General features: G+C 45.5%; 1 protein-coding gene and 1 long non-coding RNA gene across 3 annotated transcripts in view; both read left to right on the plus strand.

Annotated features, from left to right (window-relative positions):
• LOC310831800 overlaps window positions 1-24,655 on the plus strand; it is a 389,087-nt gene that overhangs the window by 339,717 nt on the left and 24,715 nt on the right. The gene's annotated exons all lie outside the window — the stretch shown is intronic.
• Window positions 1-24,655, plus strand: part of RBPMS2 (RNA binding protein, mRNA processing factor 2) — a 49,871-nt gene that overhangs the window by 12,526 nt on the left and 12,690 nt on the right. For both annotated transcript variants that reach the window (XR_014557954.1, XM_083712955.1), the window contains exons 2-3: window positions 22,362-22,439; window positions 23,536-23,574. Coding sequence is in view for 1 of the 2 variants with exons in the window: in XM_083712955.1 (XP_083569081.1) it covers window positions 22,362-22,439; window positions 23,536-23,574 (117 nt within the window). In the remaining variant the exon portion in view is untranslated. The remainder of the gene's footprint in view (window positions 1-22,361; window positions 22,440-23,535; window positions 23,575-24,655) is intronic.

Consider the following 24,655-nt stretch of genomic DNA (forward strand, 5'->3'; position numbering starts at 1 on the left):
TTCAGGTTACAGACTCCGCTAACCTGGAAATAGTACCTTGGGTTAAGAACTTTGCTTCAGGATGAGAACAGAAATCCCACAGTGGCAGTGGGAGGCCCCATTAGCTAAAGTGGTGCTTCAGGTTAAGAACAGTTTCAGGTTAAGAACAGACCTCCAGAATGAATTAAGTACTTAATCTGAGGTACTACTGTACAAAGATGCATCTGGTGACATCAGTGTTCAAAACTAGCCAGGCACCAGGCATGTTTTGCTACTGACATGGGTCCAGTTGTGACTATGTGGCGATTTCTGGATGCTAGGTTGGCAACCAGTTTTAAAACCTCTGTCTTAAAGATAAAGGGTAAAGGGACCCCTGACTATTAGGTCCAGTCGTGGCCAACTCTGGGGTTGCGGCGCTCATCTCGCTTTATTGGCCGAGGGAGCCGGCGTCCAGCTTCCGGGTCATGTGGCCAGCATGACTAAGCCACTTCTGGCGAACCAGAGCAGCGCACGGAAACGCTGTTTACCTTCCCGCCGGAGCGATACCTATTTATCTACTTGCACTTTGACGTGCTTTCAAGCTGCTAGGTTGGCAGGAGCTGGGACAGAGCAACAGGAGCTCACCCCGTCGCGGGGATTTGAACCACCGACCTTCTGATCTGCAAGCCCTAGGCTCAGTGGTTTGGACCACAGCGCCACCCGCATCCTCTGTCTTAGTCCATAGTTAATACTACTATTTAAATAGTTAATACTATTTCCATTTCCCCTGTGTGTGTTTCTCCTTCTTGCCTACTGGAAGCATGCTACTGTCAAGCAATTTAGTTGAGATCACAGAATCATAGTGTTGCAAGAGACCCCCAAGGTCATCTAACCCAACCCTCTGGTGAATACACATTCCATTTTGACGACCCATAATCCAGGTTTAAGGTGCCGTTTGGTGCCTAGCTTATATACCTGAGTTTCTAACACTGGGTGGCATGATTGTAGCTCAGTGGTTAGAGCATCTGCTTTGCATGCAAAAGGTATTGAGCTCAATCCACAGCATCTCTAGTTTGGGAACCCCTGAACCCCTGGTGAGCCACAGCCAGTCAGTGTAGACAGTACTGAGAGAGATGAACTGATGGTCTGGCTCTGCATAAGGCAGCTTCCTTTCTATGCTCTTCCCATTACCCTGTGTTGTGAGCAAAAGATATATGTGGACCCAATACCTAGATTGGCACTTGCATCTTGATAGCATGTATCAACCATGTGCCATTCTTCTAGGCCAAACAGTAGAACTTGAAGTACACAGGCTCCATGGCTAATCCTTGCTGACCTCTGATGGATACTTGCTCCTGTTGGTCTACAGTGCTTATCTTTACACTTATAGCTGTTGAGCTGGCTCTCCAGGCATTGCATTCTTGGGATATATTGGTGGCAAATGCCTTCCTGTTATGGGATTGTTCCCTGTTGTATTGCATCTAGAGGACAAACGTGTTTGTGAGTACCTTCAATGTGTGCCAAATGTGCAGGTGTTCCTAATTTTAAAAACAACAACTATCAACTGTTCATGAGAACAGTTCTAGTTGTTTAGACCTTGAATCCCAAGGCAAACCATGTTTCAACAGCTTATTGATTAAACAAAACAAATCCATTAAATCAAAAGGTGTGCCCCTTATGACTAGTTGGATATTTCCTTTTGTAAGAATGCTAGAACTTAGGAGTTGTTGTTTTCATCGCAGAGATCTCACAGCTAACTTTGCAACTGGATCACAATTCTTTGGCTCCTATCTCACAGCTAGGCTCTTGCCTAGCTGAAATAATTGCTGTCTGCTTGAAAACAGAGCTTGAATCCACATTTCCCGGTGGTTTACTAGCAAGGTTGGGAAGGAGAATAGCTATGGGTGAAACCTTTCTCCCTTTATGCCAGACAATAGGTGCACACCTTTCAAATTTGCTGAGAGTTGCTTGTTCATTTTGACTAACTCAGAAGCTGTGTTATATTCACTACAGAGAAGCACCCATTTCTTTTTCAGTGGTTTTTTGCCTGTAACACTGCGCTCCTTTATCCCGGCTCTTGAAAACCCTTTTCCAAACCCCATCGGTTTGCTTAAGCCTCTTCTGTGCTCTCCATGCTGAGGTCAATGGCAGTCGTGCACAAGAGTTTTGCTCACCCAGAAAAGGAGTCCCAGAGGATGCATCAAATCCACCATGTGGGGAGCCACTTTAACTTAAGTGTATTAATTGGGAATTAATTGGCATTGTTCTAATTGGGTTATTATTGGGGAAATATTGGAAAACCAATGAAAAATTATTTGGCCGGGGGGTGGGGGTGGAGTCCCAGGTCTTCCATACAGCTTTGAATCCAAGGAGAGTCACAATCACATACATTGTTTGTTAAGGGTTGCTGGGAATTGTGCCTCTGGGTGAGTAAACTACAGTGCCCAGAATTCTGAGAAAATGAATGTGCTTTGAAGTTATAGTGTGCACACAGCCCGAAAGCTATTGAGGTTTGGATTTGAATGCAGGTTGTTTTAGCATCTTCTGTTCATTCTTGGAAGAGCCAGCCTTCAAGTTCAAAACTTCCCCTTGTCAGGTCAGTGATTTCCCCCCATCCATATTCTGGTTTTAATTGCAATAGCGAGACCTGCTGTGATTTGGAAAAACAAGGATGGTGTTCCAGCTTGCCCACCACCTCTGCAGCCCTCAGTTTTGCTGTTGCCTAAGGCCACATTAATATCTTACATTTCAAGCACTACAATACAGCAGGGGCAGAATTTGGCAAAAAATATTACTTTCACAACAATTGGCTTTTATTTATTTTTATTTTGTGCCCCTCTCGGCTCAGTGCACTGTACAAGGGAACCGCCAGCACCGCCCTAAATCTGGCACTGGGTACAGCTTTAAACAGTCATGGCTTCTCCTAAAGACTTCTGGGAGCTGTGATTTGTTAAGGGTACTGAAGGTTGTACAGAGACCCCTATTTCCCTCCACAGAGCTGGAGTTATTTGTGTGGCCTCGACTGGTACCATAGTGATTTAAGTGTATCGTGTGAATGTGGCCTTGGTAACAGCAACAGGTGGGCAAGGCTTGAGGGTAAAACATTAACCAAATTAACTGTTTCTTCCTCAGCTTGGTGAAGTAAACAAAGCAGAGCCAGCCTTGGCCCTACTTACTAGTTTCAACTTTGAAAAGTCACACCTTTACAGGAAGGAATCGCCATTAGTCTGGTGATGTGTATGACTGACTCAGAAGCTAATGCATCTTGGGTCACATACACAGCATAAATTTAAAGCATTCTTATGCCACTTTAAAACCATACATTTAAAGCATTCTTATGCCACTGGGGACGCGAGTGGCGCTGTGGGTTAAACCACAGAGCCTAGGGCTTGCCGATCCGAAGGTCGGTGGTTTGAATCCCCCTGACGGGGTGAGCTCCCATTGCTCAGTCCCTGCTCCTGCCAACCTAGCGATTCAAAAGCACATCAAAGTGCAAGTAGATAAATAGGTACTGCTCTGGCGGGAAGGTAAACAGTGTTTCCGTTCGCTGCTCTGGTTCGCCATGCTTAGTCATGCTGGCCACATGAGCCGGAAGCTGTAGGCCGGCTCCCTCGGCCAATAAAGTGAGATGAGCGCCGCAACTCCAGAGTCAGCCACGACTGGACCTGATGGTCAGGGGTCCTTTTACCTTTACCTATGCCACTTTAACACATGGCTCCCTCCCTCCACATCCTGGGAACTGTAGTTTAAGGGTGCCGGGAATCATAGCTCTGTGAGGGGCCTCCTAAGAGCTCTCAGCACCCTTAACAAACTACAGTTCCCAGGGATGCTTTAGGGAAAAACCATGACTTGCCCTGAACATGGAATGCTTTAAATCGTTTTTATATTAGTAATTTGTACGTACACACTCACAATTGTGTTAACTGGTTTTTATATATAAATGGACTCCTATGGGGAGAAGGGCAGTTTTAAAACTTAATAATAGTTGCAGATTGCTTCAAGACCCTCCCAATGTTGGGCTACAGTTCCCATTGGCCATGCTGGAGGGGGCTGATGGGAGTTACAGTCCAACACCTTTGGAGGACCTAAGGTTGGGAAAGGCTGCAATAGGGCACAGCAATTCCAAACAAGGCAGCCCTGATCTGAAATGCAAAGCTCTTGGCTTTGGACATGTGATTTTGCTTGGCTAGGAGTGGGGCTCAAATCATCTGTAAAAAATTGCCATGCTCCGGTGTAATCCAGAGCAGTGAGTGGTCTAAGAGCAGCTGGAGGCTGAGGTTTAATTTACCCAAAGCCACCGTACCACCTGATCTGGGTCCCATCCAAAGGTTCTACATAGTTCAGATGAGTATCTTGCTTTGCCACTGACCTCTTGCCCTGTTCTAGAAAGCAGCTTGGATACAGGCGCAATATGCAAGCGAGCTTCCATTTGCTCTTATTTTCCTTCCCTCTCCACTTGTCTGCAAATGATGACCATGTATGGCGAAGGCATGAGCCAGAAAGGGCATGTAACTCCCTTCCAAGGCCTCTGCTTAAAACCGATAAAGCCGTCTGAACAGAAGTTCCTTCTGTTGTTCTGATGTTCAGTGTACAAGCACAGCAACCTGGGAGACCCAACCAATGGGGGCATCTTCTTAAAGCAGTCCCTGTGGGGCAGGTGACACTAACCTGATGGCAGTGCTTGTGCCAACCTCTGGACTCTTTCAGCGGGGGAAAATCCTAGGAGGACACCCCTCACTTGATCAGTTTGTTTAAGGATACACTGATGGAGGCAGGAAAATGGTGCTCCCTCTGGAATTTGCTTCCCTGAAGTGACCACTAGGAAGACCAGAAGCTGCCTTACAATGACTGACCATTGTTCCATGTAGCTCAATACTGTCCACCCTGCCTGAGACTGGCTCTCCAGGGTTTCAGACCAAGATGCCTGGGATTGGACCTGGGACTTGCAACATGCAAGGCATGTATCTTAACCCCTTCTTTTATTGTAGACACTTGAGTGCTCTTATCCCTTTATGTCTAAGAATTGTTTACTGTCATGTGCAGGCAGCCCTCAAAAAGCAAGAGACCTCAGTGCTCCAGGGGTGATCTCAATTTGGCTCCAGATTAATCCCTGTAATCATGTAAACACATCTGGTCAAAGCAGTTTGCTGTGTGGGGGTGATCATATAAACAAGCTGCAGCATATAGCTATGAATTTTAAAAGTGTCTTCTGACCTAAAACCTTTTCATGCTCAAAGCGCAATAGTGCTAATGACCAGCAATCATGCTTCCCTTTTCTTTAAAAATCTAGGCTGAATTCTGTTCTTGTAGGGTCATCTAAATGGCAGCTTCAACATATAAAGGTTTATTTTCCCCAACCTGCAGACCACCAGATGATGGGACACCCAACTCCAATCATCTCTGATCACTTCCAGACAACCTGTTTCATTCAGCGTTCATCTTGATTTGTTGCACAAAATTGGTGGGAAGATTAGATGGTGATGAGTCAAGCAAATTCACTCCATTTTCCAGTGCATTCCCCTGTCATTTTCCTTATTATGAAAAGTTTGGTTTGGGGAGGGCGTGGGGGTAATGGTTTATTGCACAAGAATTTCAAATCTGCTTCAATTGCACAACCTAAATTTCCCAGGGGGGATTGTCACTATTTTGGAGTGGGATTCATTCTTGAGGTATCCAAAGTCATCGGGGTGTACCAGGTTAAGTTTGGCTGCTTCCTTGCAAGAGCTTGGCTCTAGACTTCTGCTGGAGAACCTTTCCTGGAACTTCCCTTGATCAGCTTATTTTAGGGCAGAATATAAATGCCAGATGGTCTCTGCTAGTTAAAGCTTGCAAGAGTCCTAGGATTCTGGTAAAGCTCACAAACAGGAAGGGGTTAGTTGAGATACCTCAAGTGGGTAATGGCAATGTATCTTTTCATAGTGTTTGTCATTTGTCCCGCCCCCGCCCCCACCCCCGGTGGGTCTGCCCACCAAATGAAGACTTCTGAATTTAGAGAAGCTTTTGACTTATCAGTACAGCTGGCAGATCAACCTATTATCATTATCGCCTGGGTTGTTTTTTATGTGGTGACCTTTTCCAGATTGGTTTTTTTCCTGTATTCATCTTCTTTTTTCCTATGGATGTGTGCCATACCTTTAAAGCACATCCTTTACCTCCCAGAATTCTGGACATGGTACTTTATTAAAGGTTGCTGGGCATTTTAATTAGGTGAGGGGTAAACCACAGAACCCAGAATTATTTCAAGGAAAGAATGTGTGTTTTGAATGTGCTTTAAATGCATAGCATGTGCACAGCCTAAATTGTTTGCTGCCTTGAGTGTCATTGGTGGAAAAACAAGCTATATATTGTAAGAAATCTTCCCCAGTTTTTACAAGATAGGGTTGCCATATTTCAAAAAGTGAAAATCCAGACACAACTGTTGTTGAGCTTTTTGGAGCAACATTTAGACTTCCAACATGGGTTGCCATACACCTGGATTTTCTCACCTGGAAAAAGGCCATATTCTGCTTCCAAAGGCCATATTCCAGCTGTGCCCAGTTAATTCCAGACGCAAGGCAACTCTAGGTTACAGCACATCAGCACTAGAGGCAGAGGAATTCTTGATGGCATGCTTCTAGATCCAGAAAGAGTTAATAGACAACTATCTTGGATAGGAAGCTAAGCTAGAACATTTCCTTTGACAGGCTTGGAGGCAAGTTGTCATGTGAGCTTGCATCTGTATCCTGAAGATGTGAAGCCTGAGCCAGGTAACGTTTACTGCCTTAGGAACACAAGAAGGGCTGTTGAGTCCAGTGCGCTACTTCAACATACAAAATCTGATATTGTTACTTTCGCGTTACTTTCCATTTTGCATAGTACTATGATTACTGTCTGGGTTGTTCTTTGTTTTCTGTACCATTGAGATGGATGCCCCTTTTTCAGTAGGAGATGACTTTATCTTCAGCTTCAAAACTTGAAACTATCCTCTTTAAAGGGCTGCTCTGTCAAAGTTATTATTTGTTAATCGTTGTACTTGTCAGTCTTTCTTAAAGCAACTCAAAGCTCTGTTCTAAACATGAGAAAGGGAGAGCAGTGACCTTGAATTTGCCTACCAGTCACCACTTGGACAGTAGACTTAGTTTCATCAATTGGCCATGATGACTGGGGTCAGTTGGAATTTAACAGTATCTAGAGAGCATCAGGTCCGCCACCCTTGTAAAATAGGACAGGGAAGCAGCAATTTGCTTGTTTGGTGCTTGCTGTGACTTAGATGAGGTGGGCCATCTAATATGATCGGGATTAAAGCTGCAAGCTTGGCAGAAATCTTGTTAAATCCTGAAAGAAGCTGCAGGTCTTCATATGCGGCATGCAAAATGTTTGCAGGGGTTAGGCTGGGATTTGGTCAAGAATAAAGCAGCATAGGTAGCTGTCCAGGATCAGCAGGATCTCCCTACCACAAAGTCAAGACTTATGCAGCATGGCTGGGGGAACCTGTAGCACCTCAGTTCTCATTGAGCTATAACTCCTAAGGGAAGGGCTGTTTCTCAGTTGTGCTTTAGACCCTGGAGAAGCCACTTCAAGTCAGTGTTGACAATACTGAGCTAAATGAGCCCAGTGGTCTCATTCGGTATAAGGCTACTTCCTGTGGTTCCCATCACCCCTGGACAATGGTGATGCTGGCTGTAGCTGGTGGGAGTTATGGCCCTCCAGATGTGACAAAACTCAAATTCCCCATCCCTTGTGTATAAAGGTTAGAGAACTCAGGAGCAGAGAAGCTCAGAGCTTCCTCTAAAAACATCTTCTTAAGCAGCATAGATTTCTCAAATGCGCAAATGATTGTTCTTGCCGTGGACACAAAAGCCCTGCAGAACATCTGACACACTTAACTAATTTACGTAGCCTGTTCCTGTTGAGCATATTTGGACCAAGTTGTGTTGAGCTCTGACAGACAACAAGATGCAGGGTAATATTGGGGCTACATGTTGCTAATGTCCAGGTATTCACTAGCCTTTTTATTCTTTTTGGATTAACCAATTCTTTTGCCTTGAGCAAATCACACCTGTGCTGCTATTACTGCTGCTTTGGGGTGGGCAGGTGTTATGCCAATTTATGAGCATAGTGATGTTATTCTCTTCTTCCCCCATGCCCATAAAGCACTCACATTGTCTGGTTGCAAAAATATTGCAAAAAAATAATACGGTGACAAATAGGGATGGAAGGATCTGTCCATTTTGGTTTGTTCAGTTTCTCATTTTTCCAGTCTTCAATTCAGTCAGTTCTTCACATTTTGCAGAAGTTTGCAGAATTCTTCATGAAAATTAATCAGCAGTTGACTGCAACTTTCTCCTAACAAACACATTTTTATGTTGTTGTTGTTGTTTACACATTTTGGCAAGCAGATTCCCCCTAATGTATTTTTGCATGTTATTTTAATCAATGTGCTCGTTTTTATGCACACCTCATCCTAACATGTGTTTGTTTTTTTTAATATAAAAATCATTTGGTGAACGTCACAATAAAATTCGGCTAAGTGCGAATTTCAAAGGATAGCAGTGTTTTGGTTCATATATTGTTTTAGAAAGAGTGAGTTGAATGGGTTTTGCTTTAAATGAGACAGGAACCAATTTCCTCCCCCATCTCTAGTGACAAATCAGCAGGTGGCTTGGGGAGGGCTGGAGCAACCAACCTCCCTTCCAAGCAACTAAAGACTCACCCACACTTCCGCTTGACCCGCTGCTTCCCCCCAGGAAACCCTGCTGTTTGCCGCTGAATCGGAGCAAATATCAATTGCGTTTTTAGTGCTAAAGAGCAGGTTTTCTGGGGGAAAGTGGCAGGGCAAAGGCAAAACCACTTGGACCCCATGCCTAGAGAAAACGGGACAAGAGGACAACCACTTGGACTTGTGCTTCCTAGGCATGAGACAAGCGAAAGTGTGGATGAGCCCTGCAGTCACAGCCTCCACCCTAATATATATACCCCGACTTTGACTACCTATCTTATAATACCCTCTGCTGCAATAATGAAGTCTCTCTATTCCATTCTACAATCCTGCAGGGGAAGTACTTAGCTGAGTGTGTTTGGGTTTTAAGAAAGCAAAGGAACACATTGTCTCTATGGTTTTACTGTGAGCACTATAGTTGCGCTTCCTGGTGCAATGTATAAATTCCTGGCACTAGATGCAAGCGGCCTTGGTCATAGGATATCTTGGCCAATGTGCTTCCTGCTCCTCCATGTCAGAGCCAGTGTTGGCCTTAACTTTCCTAGTGGCTTGGAGCGCACACTTCCTGTTGCAGTCATAGTGGTTAAGCATGGGTGCTAGAATAGTCTTTCTTCCTTGCAGCAGGAGGAAGTGTTTGAAAGACAAGCTGCATCAAACCATTCCCACCCCCACCTTCCAAGGAGCTAAGGGAGCACGCTGCCGTCTCCTCCCCGCTTTCACTGCTGGATGCCTCATAGCTGGGCATACCTCTTATGAAACAGCCTCTGCTCCACCAGTGGGGTCCTGCACTCACTCAGGGAGCCCAAAATTGGCATGTTCTCATAGGGTGGCCTTTCTCAAACTTGGCTTCCCAGATGTTGGACTACCACTCTCACGATCCATATAGCCTGCAGGGATGATGGGAGTGGTAGTAGTCCAACATCTGGGAACCCATGGTTGAGAAAGGATGTTCTAGGGCAAGGGTGTCCAAACTTTTTTCAAAGAGGGCCAGATTTGATGAAGTGAACATGCGTGAGGGCCGTCCAAAGTTGTAAAGCTTTTTTTGGGATTTCCCCTCAAAGTTGTTGAGTTTTTTTAGGATTTAATACAATTTTACCCCAGGAAATAAACTGCCACAGGGGCCGGATTAAACCGAACGGCAGGCTGGGTTAGGCCATGGGCCACACTTCGGACATGCCTATTCTAAGGTGTCTGTGTGGGAGCGGGGTGCTTACCTCTGCCTCAGTCTGCCACTCTCAGCCAGAAAGTGTTAAAATGTGATTCATGGCTGGTTGCACAAAAAGCCTTGACTGTTGCAAGTCATAAAGGCAGAATGTGCAGAGTGCAGCATACTTGGCTCCCGATGCACCAGTAGGAAATATGGGAAGCTGGCCCATAGCAGAGGTGGGGAAAAGCAGGTGTCTAATCAGTGCCTGCTTTTTCCCTTCCTGTAAGTACCTTTAGGATTGATTCTCAGTACTGGTAAATAGGACCATCAGTACTGCCGCTGAACCAGGGCATTGTTTATAAGGATCACCTGTCCTGGGGTGGTAAGATCTGTATAAGACCTGATTTATCTTTCAGATCCTTCAGCATTAAGATTTGGGGGCATAGTTGATGGTTTCCCAGTGGCACTGGCAACCAAACATGGGAGCTGGAATTTCCCTGCATCTGTCTTGCAGTTCAGTGATATTTCATGGGCTACATTAAAATCTCTGCTTCAGCGCCGGGCTTGGAAAAACCATCATCGGTTATCTGCTGCTGCCTATGAACTTGCTCTGCAAAGGAAGATCCTTTGTGTTCATATAGGACACAACTCTGCTGCACAGCGGGGGATAGAAAACATAGGAAGCTGCTTTATTCAGAGTTGGATCATTGTACCAGCTTGGTAATGTGTACACAGACAGGATCTCCTGGGATTTAGGTGGTCCTGGGCAAGACTCTGGTCTTGAGAGATGCCAGGAGGATATTTTTGCAGGCACTTGGTGGAAGAGAGACCCATTGCTGCTGCTGTCACCGCCATTAGTAATTGTTCTTCAGTGATATGCTTTTTAAAAAAAAGATTTGTGTTATTTTATGGGGTTTTATGTCTTTATTTGCCTCATTTGCAAACTGTTGCATGGCTTGTGCAAAGGGTGGTATACACATCTTGTCTGAATAGCAAAACTCAAGAAACCAAACCAGTTTAAACAGTGTCATCTTTCACCCAAAAGGATCCACAGATATAACTGCTTTTTTGCACCTATTAATTTAGGTTAGCCTCATAAACATAAAAGGACCTTGGATGCAACAGGTTTCTCAGCAGCTTTGCTGGGCTTCTACTCATGCCTACTTTAGCCCCACTGGATGCCAAAGAACTCTTGTCACCATTATGAAGCGTTGAGAAAACACAGGGGATGAAACCCTAAAATCTAAGGAAGCGATGCCTTGGCAGTTGCCATCTGTGCCCTTGAACCAAAGGTGCCCCAAGCCCAATTACTATACTGTCCAGCCTGCCATTTCATTAAAAGACCCAACTTGTTTGATTAACAGCTAAACAAGCATGTTCCTCTCTGATTATGCAGGACTTAAATGCATCTGCTATTCTCTCCAGGACTGGCAGTTTAGGAATATGCTATTAGCAGCTAATCTTCTTGAAGGTTCCAAATGTTCTCCTTCCTACAACTCCAAACCCGCCCCCCCCGCAAGTGCTCTTTGTGTGTGTTTTGATATTGCTCAGTGCCTTATAAGTCCTGGTGTTTAAAACTGACTGCTGCAGCACAGCATTCCATCTGGCTAGCGTCAAGGGGCTCCAGCTGCATCTTATCCTGCGTCTCTCGGGATCGACTGACAAAAGGCTCTGGAGAGCAAAAGATTGCTCTCCAGAGCCTTGATTCGTTGTGACCAGGAATGGCTTATTGCAGGCTGTGCCCAAGCTCTGCCCCAGATAAGACACGATTGGAGAGTGTGCGTGCTGCTTTTGCCCGGTTCCAAGTCTTAAGAAGGTATGACGTCTACACTGTGTTTAACTGATGCTGTCAACTCCCAACAACAGTTCTTCAGCAAAATGTCTGGTATACCATTTAGTCAGAGTGAGCCATGAGATCATAGCTGTCAAGTGTCCCTTATTTGAAGGGACAGTCCCTTATTCCAGCGCAATGTCCCGCTGCTGTCCCTTATTGATGGATATCCCTTAAATGTCCCTTAAATTTCAAAGGAAGCAGCTCCTCTCCCTCCCTCCCTGCTGGCCAGGGAGGAGGGAGGCTCCAACTGTGTTGCTTGGCTATGTTGCTCACCCAATAGGAAGTCTAAGAACGACTGGGGGGTGGAGCTTGCATGCCTTGTGTGTGGCTAGTTAATGCAAGCTGAGGGGTTTTTTGAATGCTGGACGCCATTTTGTTGCATGTGCTGCTGCAAACTTTGCAGTGCAAAGCCAGGCCGGGGAGCCATCTTAAGCTGAGGCTGCATAGGCCTTGTGGTGCATGTGATTCAGATTCTAGTCAGTTGAACCTCTGGTTATAAAGTTGGTTGGACAGTGTTCTCGAAGCTACCAGCATGAGTTTGACCAGACTGCAGGAGGACAGGAAGACTGGAGTGCCTGGGACAGGTGAGGCTGCAGGTCCCTTATTTGGGCTGCTGGTCCCTTATTTTCAAGGCTGCTGGTCCCTTATTTTCAAATCTGTAAGTTGACAGCTATGCATGAGATCCCTTAGCGATACAGGTTGCCATTTTTTGCCCCCCTAGCACATAGGCGACCAGTAAAAAACCTCTGTGCTCTACAGCGGGTGGACGGGACGGACGGACCAGGGACCAGTAGCCACCCAGATGTTACTGATGTTCCCAGCTTCCATCAGCCCCATGCAGCATGGCCACTGGTCAAGGATGATGGCAGTTGGAGAGAGGCTGCTTTGTATTGGCAGATTTGGTCTGTGGCTTCTTAGTAGATCATAAGCTTAACATGAGTCAACAGTGTGATGCAGCAGCAAAAAAAATTAAGGCCAGGGGTCAGCAAACTTTTTCAGCAGGGGGCTGGTCCACTGTCCCTCAGACCTTGTGGGGGGCTGGACTATATTTTGAAGAAGGGGGGAGAGAGAGAACAAATTCCTGTGCTGCACAAATAACCCAGAGATGCATTTTAAATAAAAGCACACATTCTACTCATGTAAAAACACGCTGATTCCCGGACCGTCTGTGGGCCGGATTTAGAAGGCGATTGGGCCTTAGTTTGCCTACCCATGGCTAAGGCTATTCATTCTAGGCTGCATCAACAGAAGTTTAGTGTCCTCTTTAAAGGAAGTAAATGTACAGCGCTATTCTGCCTCTGTCAGACCACACCTGGAGATACTGTGTCTAGTTCTGGACACCACAATTTAAGGAGGATATTGATAAGCTGGAATGGGTGCAGAGGAGGGCAACTAAGATGATAAAGGGTCTGGAAACCAAGCCTTAGGAGGAATGGTTGAGGAGTTGGGTGTGTTTAGCTTGGAAACAAGGAGACTTCAAAGGGCTGTCACATAGAAGTTGGAGCAAGCTTGTTTTCACCTGCTCCAGAGGGCAAATCTATCTAATCTGCACTTTCCAAAACAACATGAGAACCAAACCACAGCCAGCCTTGGAAATTTTGCACTGATCTGAATTTTGCAATGCAGTTCTTAAACCCAACAGTATTTATAAAAATGCATATTAGGAGAAAAAAGTTGCATCAAAAGGAATACACTCGTGAAAATAACATATGAGAATATTCATGTGATTTCACATGCATTCTCATGTTATTTTCGCTAATGTATTCCTTTTTACACACCCTTTTGTTTTCGTTAGGAGAAATTAGTATTAAAATGCTGGTAGATTTTCATGAGGGCTTTGAAAAAACAAAATTGCAAATTGTTGCAGAAATGTAGAGAGCTGAATTTAAGATTGGAAAAATGAGAAACTGGGAGAATTGAAATCGACAGATCTTTCCATTTCTACTGCCATCCATACCTGGAAATGCTAGGCGTGGAACCTTCTACATGAAAAGCAGATGTTCTACCACTGAGCTGGAGCTGCTCTTGCTTCTCCTGCATTGTTACTCTGGTCCTGTATGCTTCTACAGATTGTTTCCTAACTGAGGGCAGATGCAATAGATGTGTGAGCAGTTGGGCCGATTTAAGCTACTATAATATATATATACCGTATTTTTTGCACCATAACACTCACTTTTTTCCTCCTAAAAAGTAAGGGGAAATGTCTGTGCGTGTTATGGAGGGAATGCCTACGGGTGGCATGCCTACGGATTTTCCTCCTCTAAAAACGATGTGCGTGTTATGGTCGGGTGTGTGTTATAGAGCGAAAAATACGGTATATATTATTCTGGATCTGGAATCTGCTCTGCAGTACAGGTCACCAGCTCTACAGCGGCCCCTCAAGCCGAGAACACCATGTGTGCCTTTGATGAGACAGAATATATGCCGCCTCCTGCCTCCCAAAATTAGATTCAGTTGTATATAATAGATCACACTTCAATTAGTTTCCAGAGTGTACTCAAAAGAAATTTTAGACTGTGGACTTTTTGCAGGCCCTTTTCTTTAGATGGCAGTGTGTATTGTTACTTCAAAATGTGGTGGGCTAGACCTTCTGGACTCTGGACTTCTGCTCTGATGGCACCACTGCCAAAGTAATTTAAAATCCTCTGCAGCAGAATTGAAGAATTTCCCTTGCTGCTGCAGCTAACTGTGCGCTGCACAGAACACAGTAGTAGATGTTTGTTCCCAGAGGTCTTGGCCTACTTACAGTAACCTCACGAACCCCCCACTTGTTTCTGACCATCGCAGCCCCTCCCCACTAGTGACACGGCCGAACCTGGGAGTTGCGGGAAATGGGTGAAAAACAGCAGAGAAGACCCTTACACTGAAGGCTAGTTTGTAGCTTGTACAAAAGAAACAGTTGTGGCATTGGCTACTGCACCAGCTGGGTTCCAGTTTACAGTGCTGCAAATGCATTAAGAAGGGTCTTTGCAGTGCACAAAGAGCCTCCATGTGTCAAAACTAGATGTTGGGGAATGGAGTGTGTCCTAACCTAGCCTTTTCCCTGAAATGTTACTTTTTTGTATGCAAGGAATATTTTTATTTGTAGGACACCATCACCTGAAGAGGTCACCAGCCAAACATAGTCTTGCCACCTTGCTGAGAACTAAGCCAAGGTTTTGTCTTGGAAAACGGTGCACCTTTTCTGCAGTACCTTGGCAGATATTGAAGGACATCTCTTTATGCTTAAAAGTTTGCCGCTTGAATTGCACTCTGTCTGCTTGGCAATACAGGTTGGGTAACTTTAGAGTTTGACACGGGTGGTCTTGAAGGCCCCCATCTAAGGAAGGGAAATGTTTATTACTTTACCCATCCCTGTGTCGTTTTGATGGGGGGCTGTTGAGTCAAGTCCTTGGCCAAATCCGCACTGTACATTTGAAGCTCTGTGATACTACTTTAGCCATCATGCCTTCCTCCAAAGAATCCAGGGACCTCTAGTCTGTTATGGTTGCAGGGAGATTCAGGCTAACTTGGCTAGCTCTAGAATGTGTGTGTGTGTGTTGTGTGAACAGTATACTACACATTAATGGCAAACTCCTTCTCCAAGTGTGAATTCTTATGTAAGTGGCATTGTCCATGCACAAGTAGGAATTGTTAGGGGGCTTACGGAGACTCCAAGGCTTTCGGAAGTACAAAAGATCATTGAGAGTAAAATTAAACGGTGGGGAGGTAGTAAAGGCAGAGCATGCTCTGTAGACCCAGAACGCTGACTGGGCTGTGGGGAGAGAATGGAAATAGAATGGCAGAATAGAATGGCGTAACCTGGGCAAGGGCATGGCTAGAACCCTGAAGAGGAGCCCTTGATGTGTGCTAAATCCCCATCATGCTTTTTATATATTCATCCTACCCAAATGATGTTTTATTTGTGCATCACCTAGAAATGTGAGCATTACAGGTGGGTATATAGATACTTTTGAAGAAAATTGTAAGCATATCAGTAAAGCATTTGCTGAGGAAGCTGCAGGGTGATTCCTGGAATGCTGACTCAAGTTCTGAAGCTAACAGGTGCCAAAGTGCCTTGTTACAAGCGTAGCAAATTTGCAGGCGCAGCCAGCCTGCAATATTGGCGGACGTGGTAACTGGTCTTTGGAGACTCCAAATAGTGCAGAGTGACCTTCGTGCCAGTTTGCCCTGGGCATCATGTGTGTGGCGGAAACTCTGGAAGGCTCCCTATTTGAGAATGTGGATCTCAGGCTGAGAAAGGGCCCCCATCCCTGCCCTAAACGGTTATGGTCCAGAACCATCTTGACGGGGCGGACTTTGGTAATATGGTGCCTTGAGCGAGGGCAAAATTTGGTTCCCCCCCAACCCCCACTTATTTTCACAATAACTCCTTTGGCTACTTTGAGTAGCTACCCAAATGGGTAAGGGTAAAGGTAAAGGACTCCTGGATGGTGAAGTCCAGTCACAGACGACTATGGGGTTGCGGCACTCATCTCGCTTTCAGGCCAAGGGAGCCGGCGTTTGCCCACAGACAGCTTTCTGGGTCATGTAGCCAGCAGCACTAGACCACTTCTGGCGCAACAGAACACAGTGATGAGTGCCAGAGTGCACAGAAATGCACGCTACCTATATAAAGTTATTATTTTATTTTTATTATTATTATTTATTACAACCCCTTGGGTCACTTCCTATGGGGGGAACTGTCTGCACTACCCTAAATCCAGCACTAATATTGACCTACCAGTACCTTAAGATCTACTTCTGAGGTTCTGTTGAGATGCCAGCCTGTAATAAAAGTTAGGACAACAAATAGAGAGAACAGGGTTACTTCAGCAGTGTGCTGCAACCATGTAATCTGGTACCAAGCGAGGTTGGAGAAGCCACAACTCTCACTAATTTTAAACAGACCTTGGGGTCTTATTAAGAGATATACATTGGGTTGTGGCTAGCTGTTTTACTTGGAGTAGACTCACTGAAATCTGTGAAGACTAATTTCCTTATGGCCATTCGTTTCAGTGGGTTTACTCTGAGAAGCAATAGCCCTGGATGCTGTGTTTAATCTCTTCTTCCATTGAATGACATGCTGGTCTGTGCACCTTACATGGAAATAATATTTTAAATATTCTGTTGGGATTTTGTGAATTTGTATGGCATACTGTTTTAAACTTTGAAACCACCTGTCATCTGGAAATGCCAGGGTGGTTTACAAAACATTAAGCGAAGTAAACTAATAAAACAACATAATTAAAAAGGCACAGCACAAAAAAAGAATTCATTTGGCAAGATGTGCAGCAGTAATTCAGAACAATCATAAAACTTTGGGCAATGTGATTCAATGCTACCAGTGTACTGGATAGAATGGGTGTGTGTTAATGTTCATTAAATTAGAAGTAAAAGGTGGGGAGTCATAAAATGGCACCCACAAGGATTATACTAAATTTATGCTGAGCTTCAACTGGTGTGGACAGGACAAAGCAGGATGTACATAGAAAAAACCCACAATGCACCCAAGTAGTATAGCAAGTCAACTGCAATTCTACTTGGGGTCTTCCATCCTTCCTCCTCACTATAGGAAGAAAGTTGCTTCTGAACTAGGCTGTCTTATGTTAGTTATAAAGGAGCATCTCCCTGATCTGCCACCTCAGTCTTTTGTCTAAAAAGCATGAGGGTTTGGGTTGCACTGTCAGGCAGATGTATTCAAATATGATACGGTCTAGATTGGTCACTGCTCTTGTTCCAGCAAGTTTGGGCACTGTGGGAATAGAGCATGGGTAGGCAACCTAAGGCCTGGGGGCTGAATCTGGCCCAATCACCTTCTAAATCCAGCCTGCAAACGGTCCAAGAATCAGCGTGTTTTTACATGAGTAGAATGTGTCCTTTTATTTAAAATGCATCTCTGGGTTATTTGTGGGGCCTGCCTGGTGTTTTTACATAAGTAGAATGTGTGCTTTTATTTAAAATGCATCTCTGGGTTATTTTTGGGACATAGGAATTCGTTCATTTTTTTTCACCCAAAATATAGTCTGGCCCCCCACAAGGTCTGAGGGACAGTGGACCGGCCCCCTGCTGAAAAAGTTTGCTGACCCCTGGAATAGAGCATACTAGCCTGAGATTTAGTGGGCAGGACATTTTTTGCTGGTTACTTCTAAAGGCGCCCGGTGCAGCAGTTTCAGGCAAAGAGTGCTCATTTCTTCAACCCTGCCATCTCCCAGAGAGCAAAGCAAGATTTGTACATGTTGAGCCTAGTTTGTGCTAGGTCACTTTGGAGGCCAGGTGTTTTTATTTCAGCATGATCCTTCCAAGCAATCATGGGGTCAGAAGTAACATGGACAGTGTGTGTCGTTCTGGATGCCTGAGTTGCCACAGAAAACACAAACTGCTTGGTCATCTAAGGCCAGCTTTGCTTCCGGATCTGGGAATATTGCTGCAATAAGAGTGGTGGTCCCCCCCCCGAAGAAGGAACAAGTTGTTTTGACAAGATATTGGTGTAATTTGAAGCACATTTCACTGCTATATCGGGACAGAAATTAAAATAACAAAGTTATCAAACTGTGGCTCTAGTTTTATTTAAAGTGGGCTTTTGTTTATGAAGCACTTCCCATAAGACCACCCCAAATCAATTTACAATATAATGAAAACATAGAGAACACTCATATATAAAAACTGTTAAAACAAATGAACATATAGAAACAGTTTTATAAGGCAATTATATTTATAAAACCAGTTTAAAACAACAGCAGTAAATCCATCAGTTCAAAGTCAGAGAAATATCAGCTGGGATAAAGACTGCCATTGAGAAAGTTTGTTGAAAGAGGAATGTATTTTTCAGGAACCAAAAGGCAATAGAAAAGGTTCCTGCGTGATAGATGTCTGAAATGGTATGCATTTAAGGGCCAAATAATAAATAAATAAAATAAATAAAAAAGATACTGGAGAACTAGAGACTTTACCAAAGAGGTAAAGAGAGAGGTGGCGTGCACTTTGCAAGGGACATCAGAGCAGTGTTGCCCCAGACAAGCACTAGTAAAGGTAAAGGTACCCCTGCCCGTACGGGCCAGTCTTGACAGACTCTGGGGTTGTGCGCCCATCTCACTCAAGAGGCCAGGGGCCAGCGCTGTCCGGAGACACTTCCGGGTCACGTGGCCAGCGTGACAAAGCTGCATCTGGCGAGCCAGAGCTGCACACGGAAACGCCGTTTACCTTCCCGCTGGTAAGCGGTCCCTATTTATCTACTTGCACCCGGAGGTGCTTTCGAACTGCTAGGTTGGCAGGCGCTGGGACCGAGCAGCGGGAGCGCACCCCGCCGCAGGGATTCGAACCGCCGACCTTTCGATCGGCAAGTCCTAGGCGCTGAGGCTTTAACCCACAGCGCCACCTTCGTCCCTAGACAAGCACTACTGTGAATTAAAACTTTCTCGCTTTGCTCTTTTGAATATTCTAATAGTTAAGCTTTCCCGGTGTAAAAGAGTAAGAATTACAAAACCTACCTAGTTGCTGCTCTGGGGGTACCACATGATTGGAAGGAAGGAAGGAAAGTCAAGAGCAGCGATTCAGCAGGCAGCCAGTTTTGAGAATTGCACTTCAGTTATTACCATATTTTTCGCCCTATAGGACGCACCGGCCCATAGGACGCGCCTAGATTTGGGGGGGGATAAAGGGAAAAAAATTATTCCCCCCCCCCTAGGCACGGGGCTTCCCCCGACCCCAGCTCCCAGAACAGGCAGCTCTCCGCAAGCCGTGGGAGCCCAGCGCAAAGTCGCACCAGGCTCCCCCAGCTTGCAGAGAGCTGCGCGAAGCCCGCTCTGGGAGCATGCAGGGCTGGGGGAGGGGGAAGCCCGCCGCCAGCCTCCAAACCACGTCGGGAGACAGCGGGATGGCGCGCTGCGCCTCCCTGCTGTCCCCCGAGCTTGCAGGGCTGGCGGCAGGGAGAAGCGGGCTTCACCCCGCCGCCAGCTCCAAACCACGTCGGGAGACAGCGGGATGGCGCACTGCGCCTCCCCACTGTCCCCCAAGTTTGTGCGCCTCCCCGCTGTCCCCCAAGCTTCCGGGGCTGGTGGTGGGGCTCTCCTGGAGCCTGGAGAGCGAGAGGGGTCGGTGCGCACCTGCATTCGCCCCATAGCAGCCCCAAAGCCTGCATTCGCCCCATAGGACACACACACATTTCCCCTTCATTTTTGGAGGGGGAAAAGTTGTCCTATAGGGCGAAAAATACGGTAAATTTATATCTTGCCCTTTCTCTGAAAAGTTCATAAGGATTGTAAATTACAATACTAGCAGTTTGCTGGTGAACAGCATGAGGAGGAATTGTGCATCTAACCCACTAGTGCCTGCTCTGACTGACAGCAGCTGTCCAGAAAGAACTTTCCCTTTAAATCTGCTTCTTGATCTCTTTAACTAGCAAAGCTTGAAATTGAAATATTGGACATTATACATACAAGTATTTGCTCTGCCGCTAAACTTTAGCTCTTCCCCATGATCTTAGAAAAAGAAAGAACGCCATCTTAATACCCATGAATGACTTTAACAAAATACTGGGTACTTCACACAGACCATGCTCAAAGCATGGAAAACAGAAATAGGCAAACTATCCCCAACCCCATCCCCACTAATTCCCCTGGCGTACCACCCATTATTCCATCACGCAGCACAAAACCTCCAGATAAAAACCTGGCAAACCAAAGGCTTATATCATCTAATAGACTTCTATAAAAATAACAAACCTTTGTCAACACAAGAAATACAAGACAAACTAGAAGATACCCAAATGCCCTGGTTAACACAACACCAACTACATGCACTCTTAAACAACCCAGTAGTAAAAACAGCAGCAACTAGGCCCCTGACAACCTTCCAAACCTCCTCCTAACAACAAAGGGACATGGTAAAGGGATGGTATCCGCATTATACAAAATACTACTCCTAAATCCCACAAACTAGACACAATCAAAAAAACAATGGGAGGATGACATAGGCTATGAGATTAACCCCACTCAATGGACCAGAATGTGGTCTAAACCCGCCTTTAAATCCATTTCAACAAAAAGAAATGAACTCGCTCTGAAAATCACCTAGAGGTGGTACCTAACACCAAGAAAACTAGCGCTAATACGCCCAGGAACCTCACCAAAGTGCTGGAGAGGGTCACCTCCACAGGCACATACCTCCACATGTGGTGGGAATGTCCCAAAATCCAACTATGCTTGACAACAACCATACGAGAAATATGTAAAATAACCAAGCAAGTATTAGAAATCACCCCAGAATTGGCCCTACTAAACATCTTCCAAGACAACAATGCTCAGCAGCCAGAAACAACATAACCAGACACTGGAGAGACCTGTCAGGAGTAAGCATGGACCAATGGTACCAAATAGTATGGGAAACAGCCTTACTACAAAAATTAACCAATAAACTGAAACTGACATGGGGACAAATAGAAGAAGACGCCTTCACCCCGGTATGGCTCCCCTTTATCACACACATCCCAACAAGACAATGAGAAAAATCCACCAACAGCATACAAATCAATATGACTAACCTGATCCAAAACACCCACCCACCCCACTCACACATGAAAAACAAAGGCCACCACAGCCAACCACAAATGAACAGCCACACCCTAGGCCAACCCCAACCTTTCTCACCACCAAAGGAACACAAGTGAACAGCAGAGAACCTGCACAAGCAACGCTGACACAAAACCCCACATATATTAAGTAAAATAGAAACATCACCACCCGACCCCACCCCCACTCATCTCACCCCCTCCACCTCTTTTCCCCTATTCTTTCTAATGTCTCAACAAATGAAACCGATTTGTAAAAAAAAAAAAAAATGGGGAAAAATATGAGAGCCATTGCCCATACCTTTGTAAATCAAGAAAATCTTTAATAAAAATACATTTCAAAACAAAAACAAAGTACTGGGTACTTAGTAAGGGAAAGACTCTACATAATAGTACTTTTGTTTTTGTTTTTTTTAAGGGGTTCGTTGCTAAGTACAAAAGTGAAAAATAATATCTAGGGCTTGCAGTTACATTTCTAGTTGACTTTGGTTAAACCACATTTCAAAAAAGCCAACTGACAAACTGCCACAGAAAATCTCTCCATCCTCTGCCCAGCTTCAGGGATCTATTGCTATATATACATATGCAGGTATCTGGTCTATACAAACAAACAAACAAACAAACAAACAAACTTCTAATCAAATAATCCTACCTACTCTCCAACTAGAAATGGGACAGAAATTCAATAACATTTAAGGGAAATTTATCAAATTATGATTTTGTGAAGCAATATGAGAACCGGAACACTGCCGTCCTTCCAAATTTGCACTTTTCCGAATTTTGTTTGAAAATAAGGTGTACTTTGTGATCTGAAAATATGGCGTGAAAATTGTGTAGAAAAGTGTGTGTTGGAAGAAATTGACCTGGAAATGCTGAAGAGTTTTCATGAGAGCTAAAAACAACAACAAAAAACCACAAATTGCTGCAGTAATGTGGAGAACTGAATTTAAGATTTTTAAAAATGAGAGAACCAAAAGTGACAGATCCTTCCAATTGGACAGTCTCCCAGTCAACAGTGGCTGTTAACTCTCTTGAATATTCTTTGCAGAATGATTGCACTCCTGGATTTGTCAGTCATATGACTTGGCGCTTGAACCTTGGACTGTGACTAATAAGATACCCAGTGATGTGGTACAATGATCTCTAAACCTGCTTGGCATTGTTCCACCTCTTCTAGGTGCGGACACTTTTTGTCAGTGGCCTTCCTGTGGACATCAAGCCCAGAGAGCTTTACCTGCTTTTCCGGCCATTCAAGGTAAGTAGCAGCACACACACCCCTACAAGCAGTTGTGTCCTTAGTCTATTGATATGGCAGCCTTGTGCCCTGTTGGCTATAGAGAAGAATCATAAAGTTGGTTCAAGGTCACCAGGGAGCAGGGCTGAGCAGGTATTCAAGCCCAGATTCACCACCACCCCTCCAACTCCCAACCCCCAAAAGTCACAGAATTGGAAGGAGCCTCAGAGGTCAGCCAATCCAACTCTGATGCAGGAAATACTTCTTGAGCATCCCTGACCAGCTAACCAACCACCTTCCCGGATGGATGGGCCAATGATCTGATCCAGTGTAGGAACCTCCCTTTGTTAAGTGTGTAGCTGCCATTAGTAACTAATGGGATTAATATTTAGGGATGGCAACATGTCGGGATGCAGGTAGAATGTCCTCTGTCCAGCATTTGTCAGTTAGCTGGCTTTTAGTGGCAGGGTTAGGAAAGGGTTCTGCTTGAACCCTTGAAGGAACCGTTGCCAGTCAGACAATGTAAAGGTAAAGGGGACCCTTGACCATTAGGTCCAGTTGTGGCCGACTCTGGGGTTGCGGCGCTCATCTCGCTTTATTGGCCGAGGGAGCTGGCGTACAGCTTCTGGGTCATGTGGCCAGCATGACTAAACCGCTTCTGGCAAACCAGAACAGCGCACGGAAATGCCGTTTACATTCCCGCCGGAGTGGTACCTATTTATCTACTTGCACTTTGACGTGCTTTCAAACTGCTAGGTTGGCAGTTTGTGGGGATTCTAACTGCTGATCTTCTGATTGGCAAGTCCTAGGCTCTGTGGTTTAACCCACAGCGCCACCCGCGTCCCTAGTCAGACAATATTGGGCTACATATAGCAATGACTTGACTCCATATAAAGCAGTTTCATAGGGTGGAAGGGCGTAGTGCATCTGTGGTGGGGATGGTGGTGACGGGGCGAAAGTGTTTCTAACATAGTAACTACGTCTTAATGTTAACTCGCTTTTCAGGGCTGCAGAAGTATTTCTGGCACTTTGTTTAAGGGTGCTGGCCTGGCCTTGCATCCTTTTCTTTCCCTTTTAAGGAATCCAATAACTAACTTGCTGGCTTCTCTCTCCTCAGGGTTATGAAGGATCGCTGATCAAGCTAACATCAAAACAGGTAATGCCTCCCTCCGTCCTCATTCTGGCAGCTTCCCAGTTCTGCCCTTAACCGCTTAAACTGTGGATCAGATGCCCTAATTAGGAAGAGGGAGGGGGTGCGACCCTAGGATTACAGTAAAGGGATGGGCAATAGCACACACTCAAATATAGCTGGGGCTGCTTTTATCCCATCTAAAGCCCCTGTCTGAAGGCTGTTCAGTTCTAACTGTGCTGCATGGCCTGTTTGACACTTTCTAATGGTCTGCATATTGCATGTTTTGTGTGTGCCCCTGTACATAGTTTCCCTTTCCCTACAAAAGTGCAGTGTCTTTCCCAAGACATTGCTTTATTGTACAGATATGGAAACAATGGCTGGAGTCTGGGTATTGCTGGACTCCAGGCTCGCATCAGCCCCAGGGATGATGGAGTCCAGCCCAATGATCTGGAGTGTGCCACAGGCTCCCCATCTCTGCTGTAAGTAAAAGGTAAAGGTACCCCTGCCCGTACGGGCCAGTCTTGACAGACTCTGGGGTTGTGCGCCCATCTCACTCAAGAGGCCAGGGGCCAGCGCTGTCCGGAGACACTTCCGGGTCACGTGGCCAGCGTGACAAAGCTGCATCTGGCGAGCCAGAGCCGCACACGGAAACGCCGTTTACTTTCCCGCCAGTAAGCGGTCCCTATTTATCTACTTGCACCCAGAGGTGCTTTCGAACTGCTAGGTTGGCAGGCGCTGGGACCGAGCAGCGGGAGCGCTTCCCACCGCAGGGATTCGAACCGCCGACCTTTCGATCAGCAAGTCCTAGGTGCTGAGGCTTTAACCCACAGCGCCACCTGCGTCCCCTCTATCTCTGCTGTACTAGCTAACAAAAACACCCACATCTGCCAACACTGCAAAGCAACAAACCTTACCTTAAGGCATCCTTTGTGCTGCTGAATACCCTGTTGGATGCACCCAAAGCTGCAACAGAAGCTAGTCTGCCTCCAGTGCAATGAACAAGCTGGGCTCTCTCCTCAGCAACAGCATGTTCTTCACATCTCCCATCCCTTGAAATGGAAGCTTGGGAGGCTGAAAGGCATAGAAGAACTTGCTGGGGCACCAG

Source organism: Podarcis gaigeae, assembly GCF_964106915.1.
Source record: "Podarcis gaigeae genome assembly, chromosome: 14".
Taxonomy (NCBI): Eukaryota; Metazoa; Chordata; class Lepidosauria; order Squamata; family Lacertidae; genus Podarcis; species Podarcis gaigeae.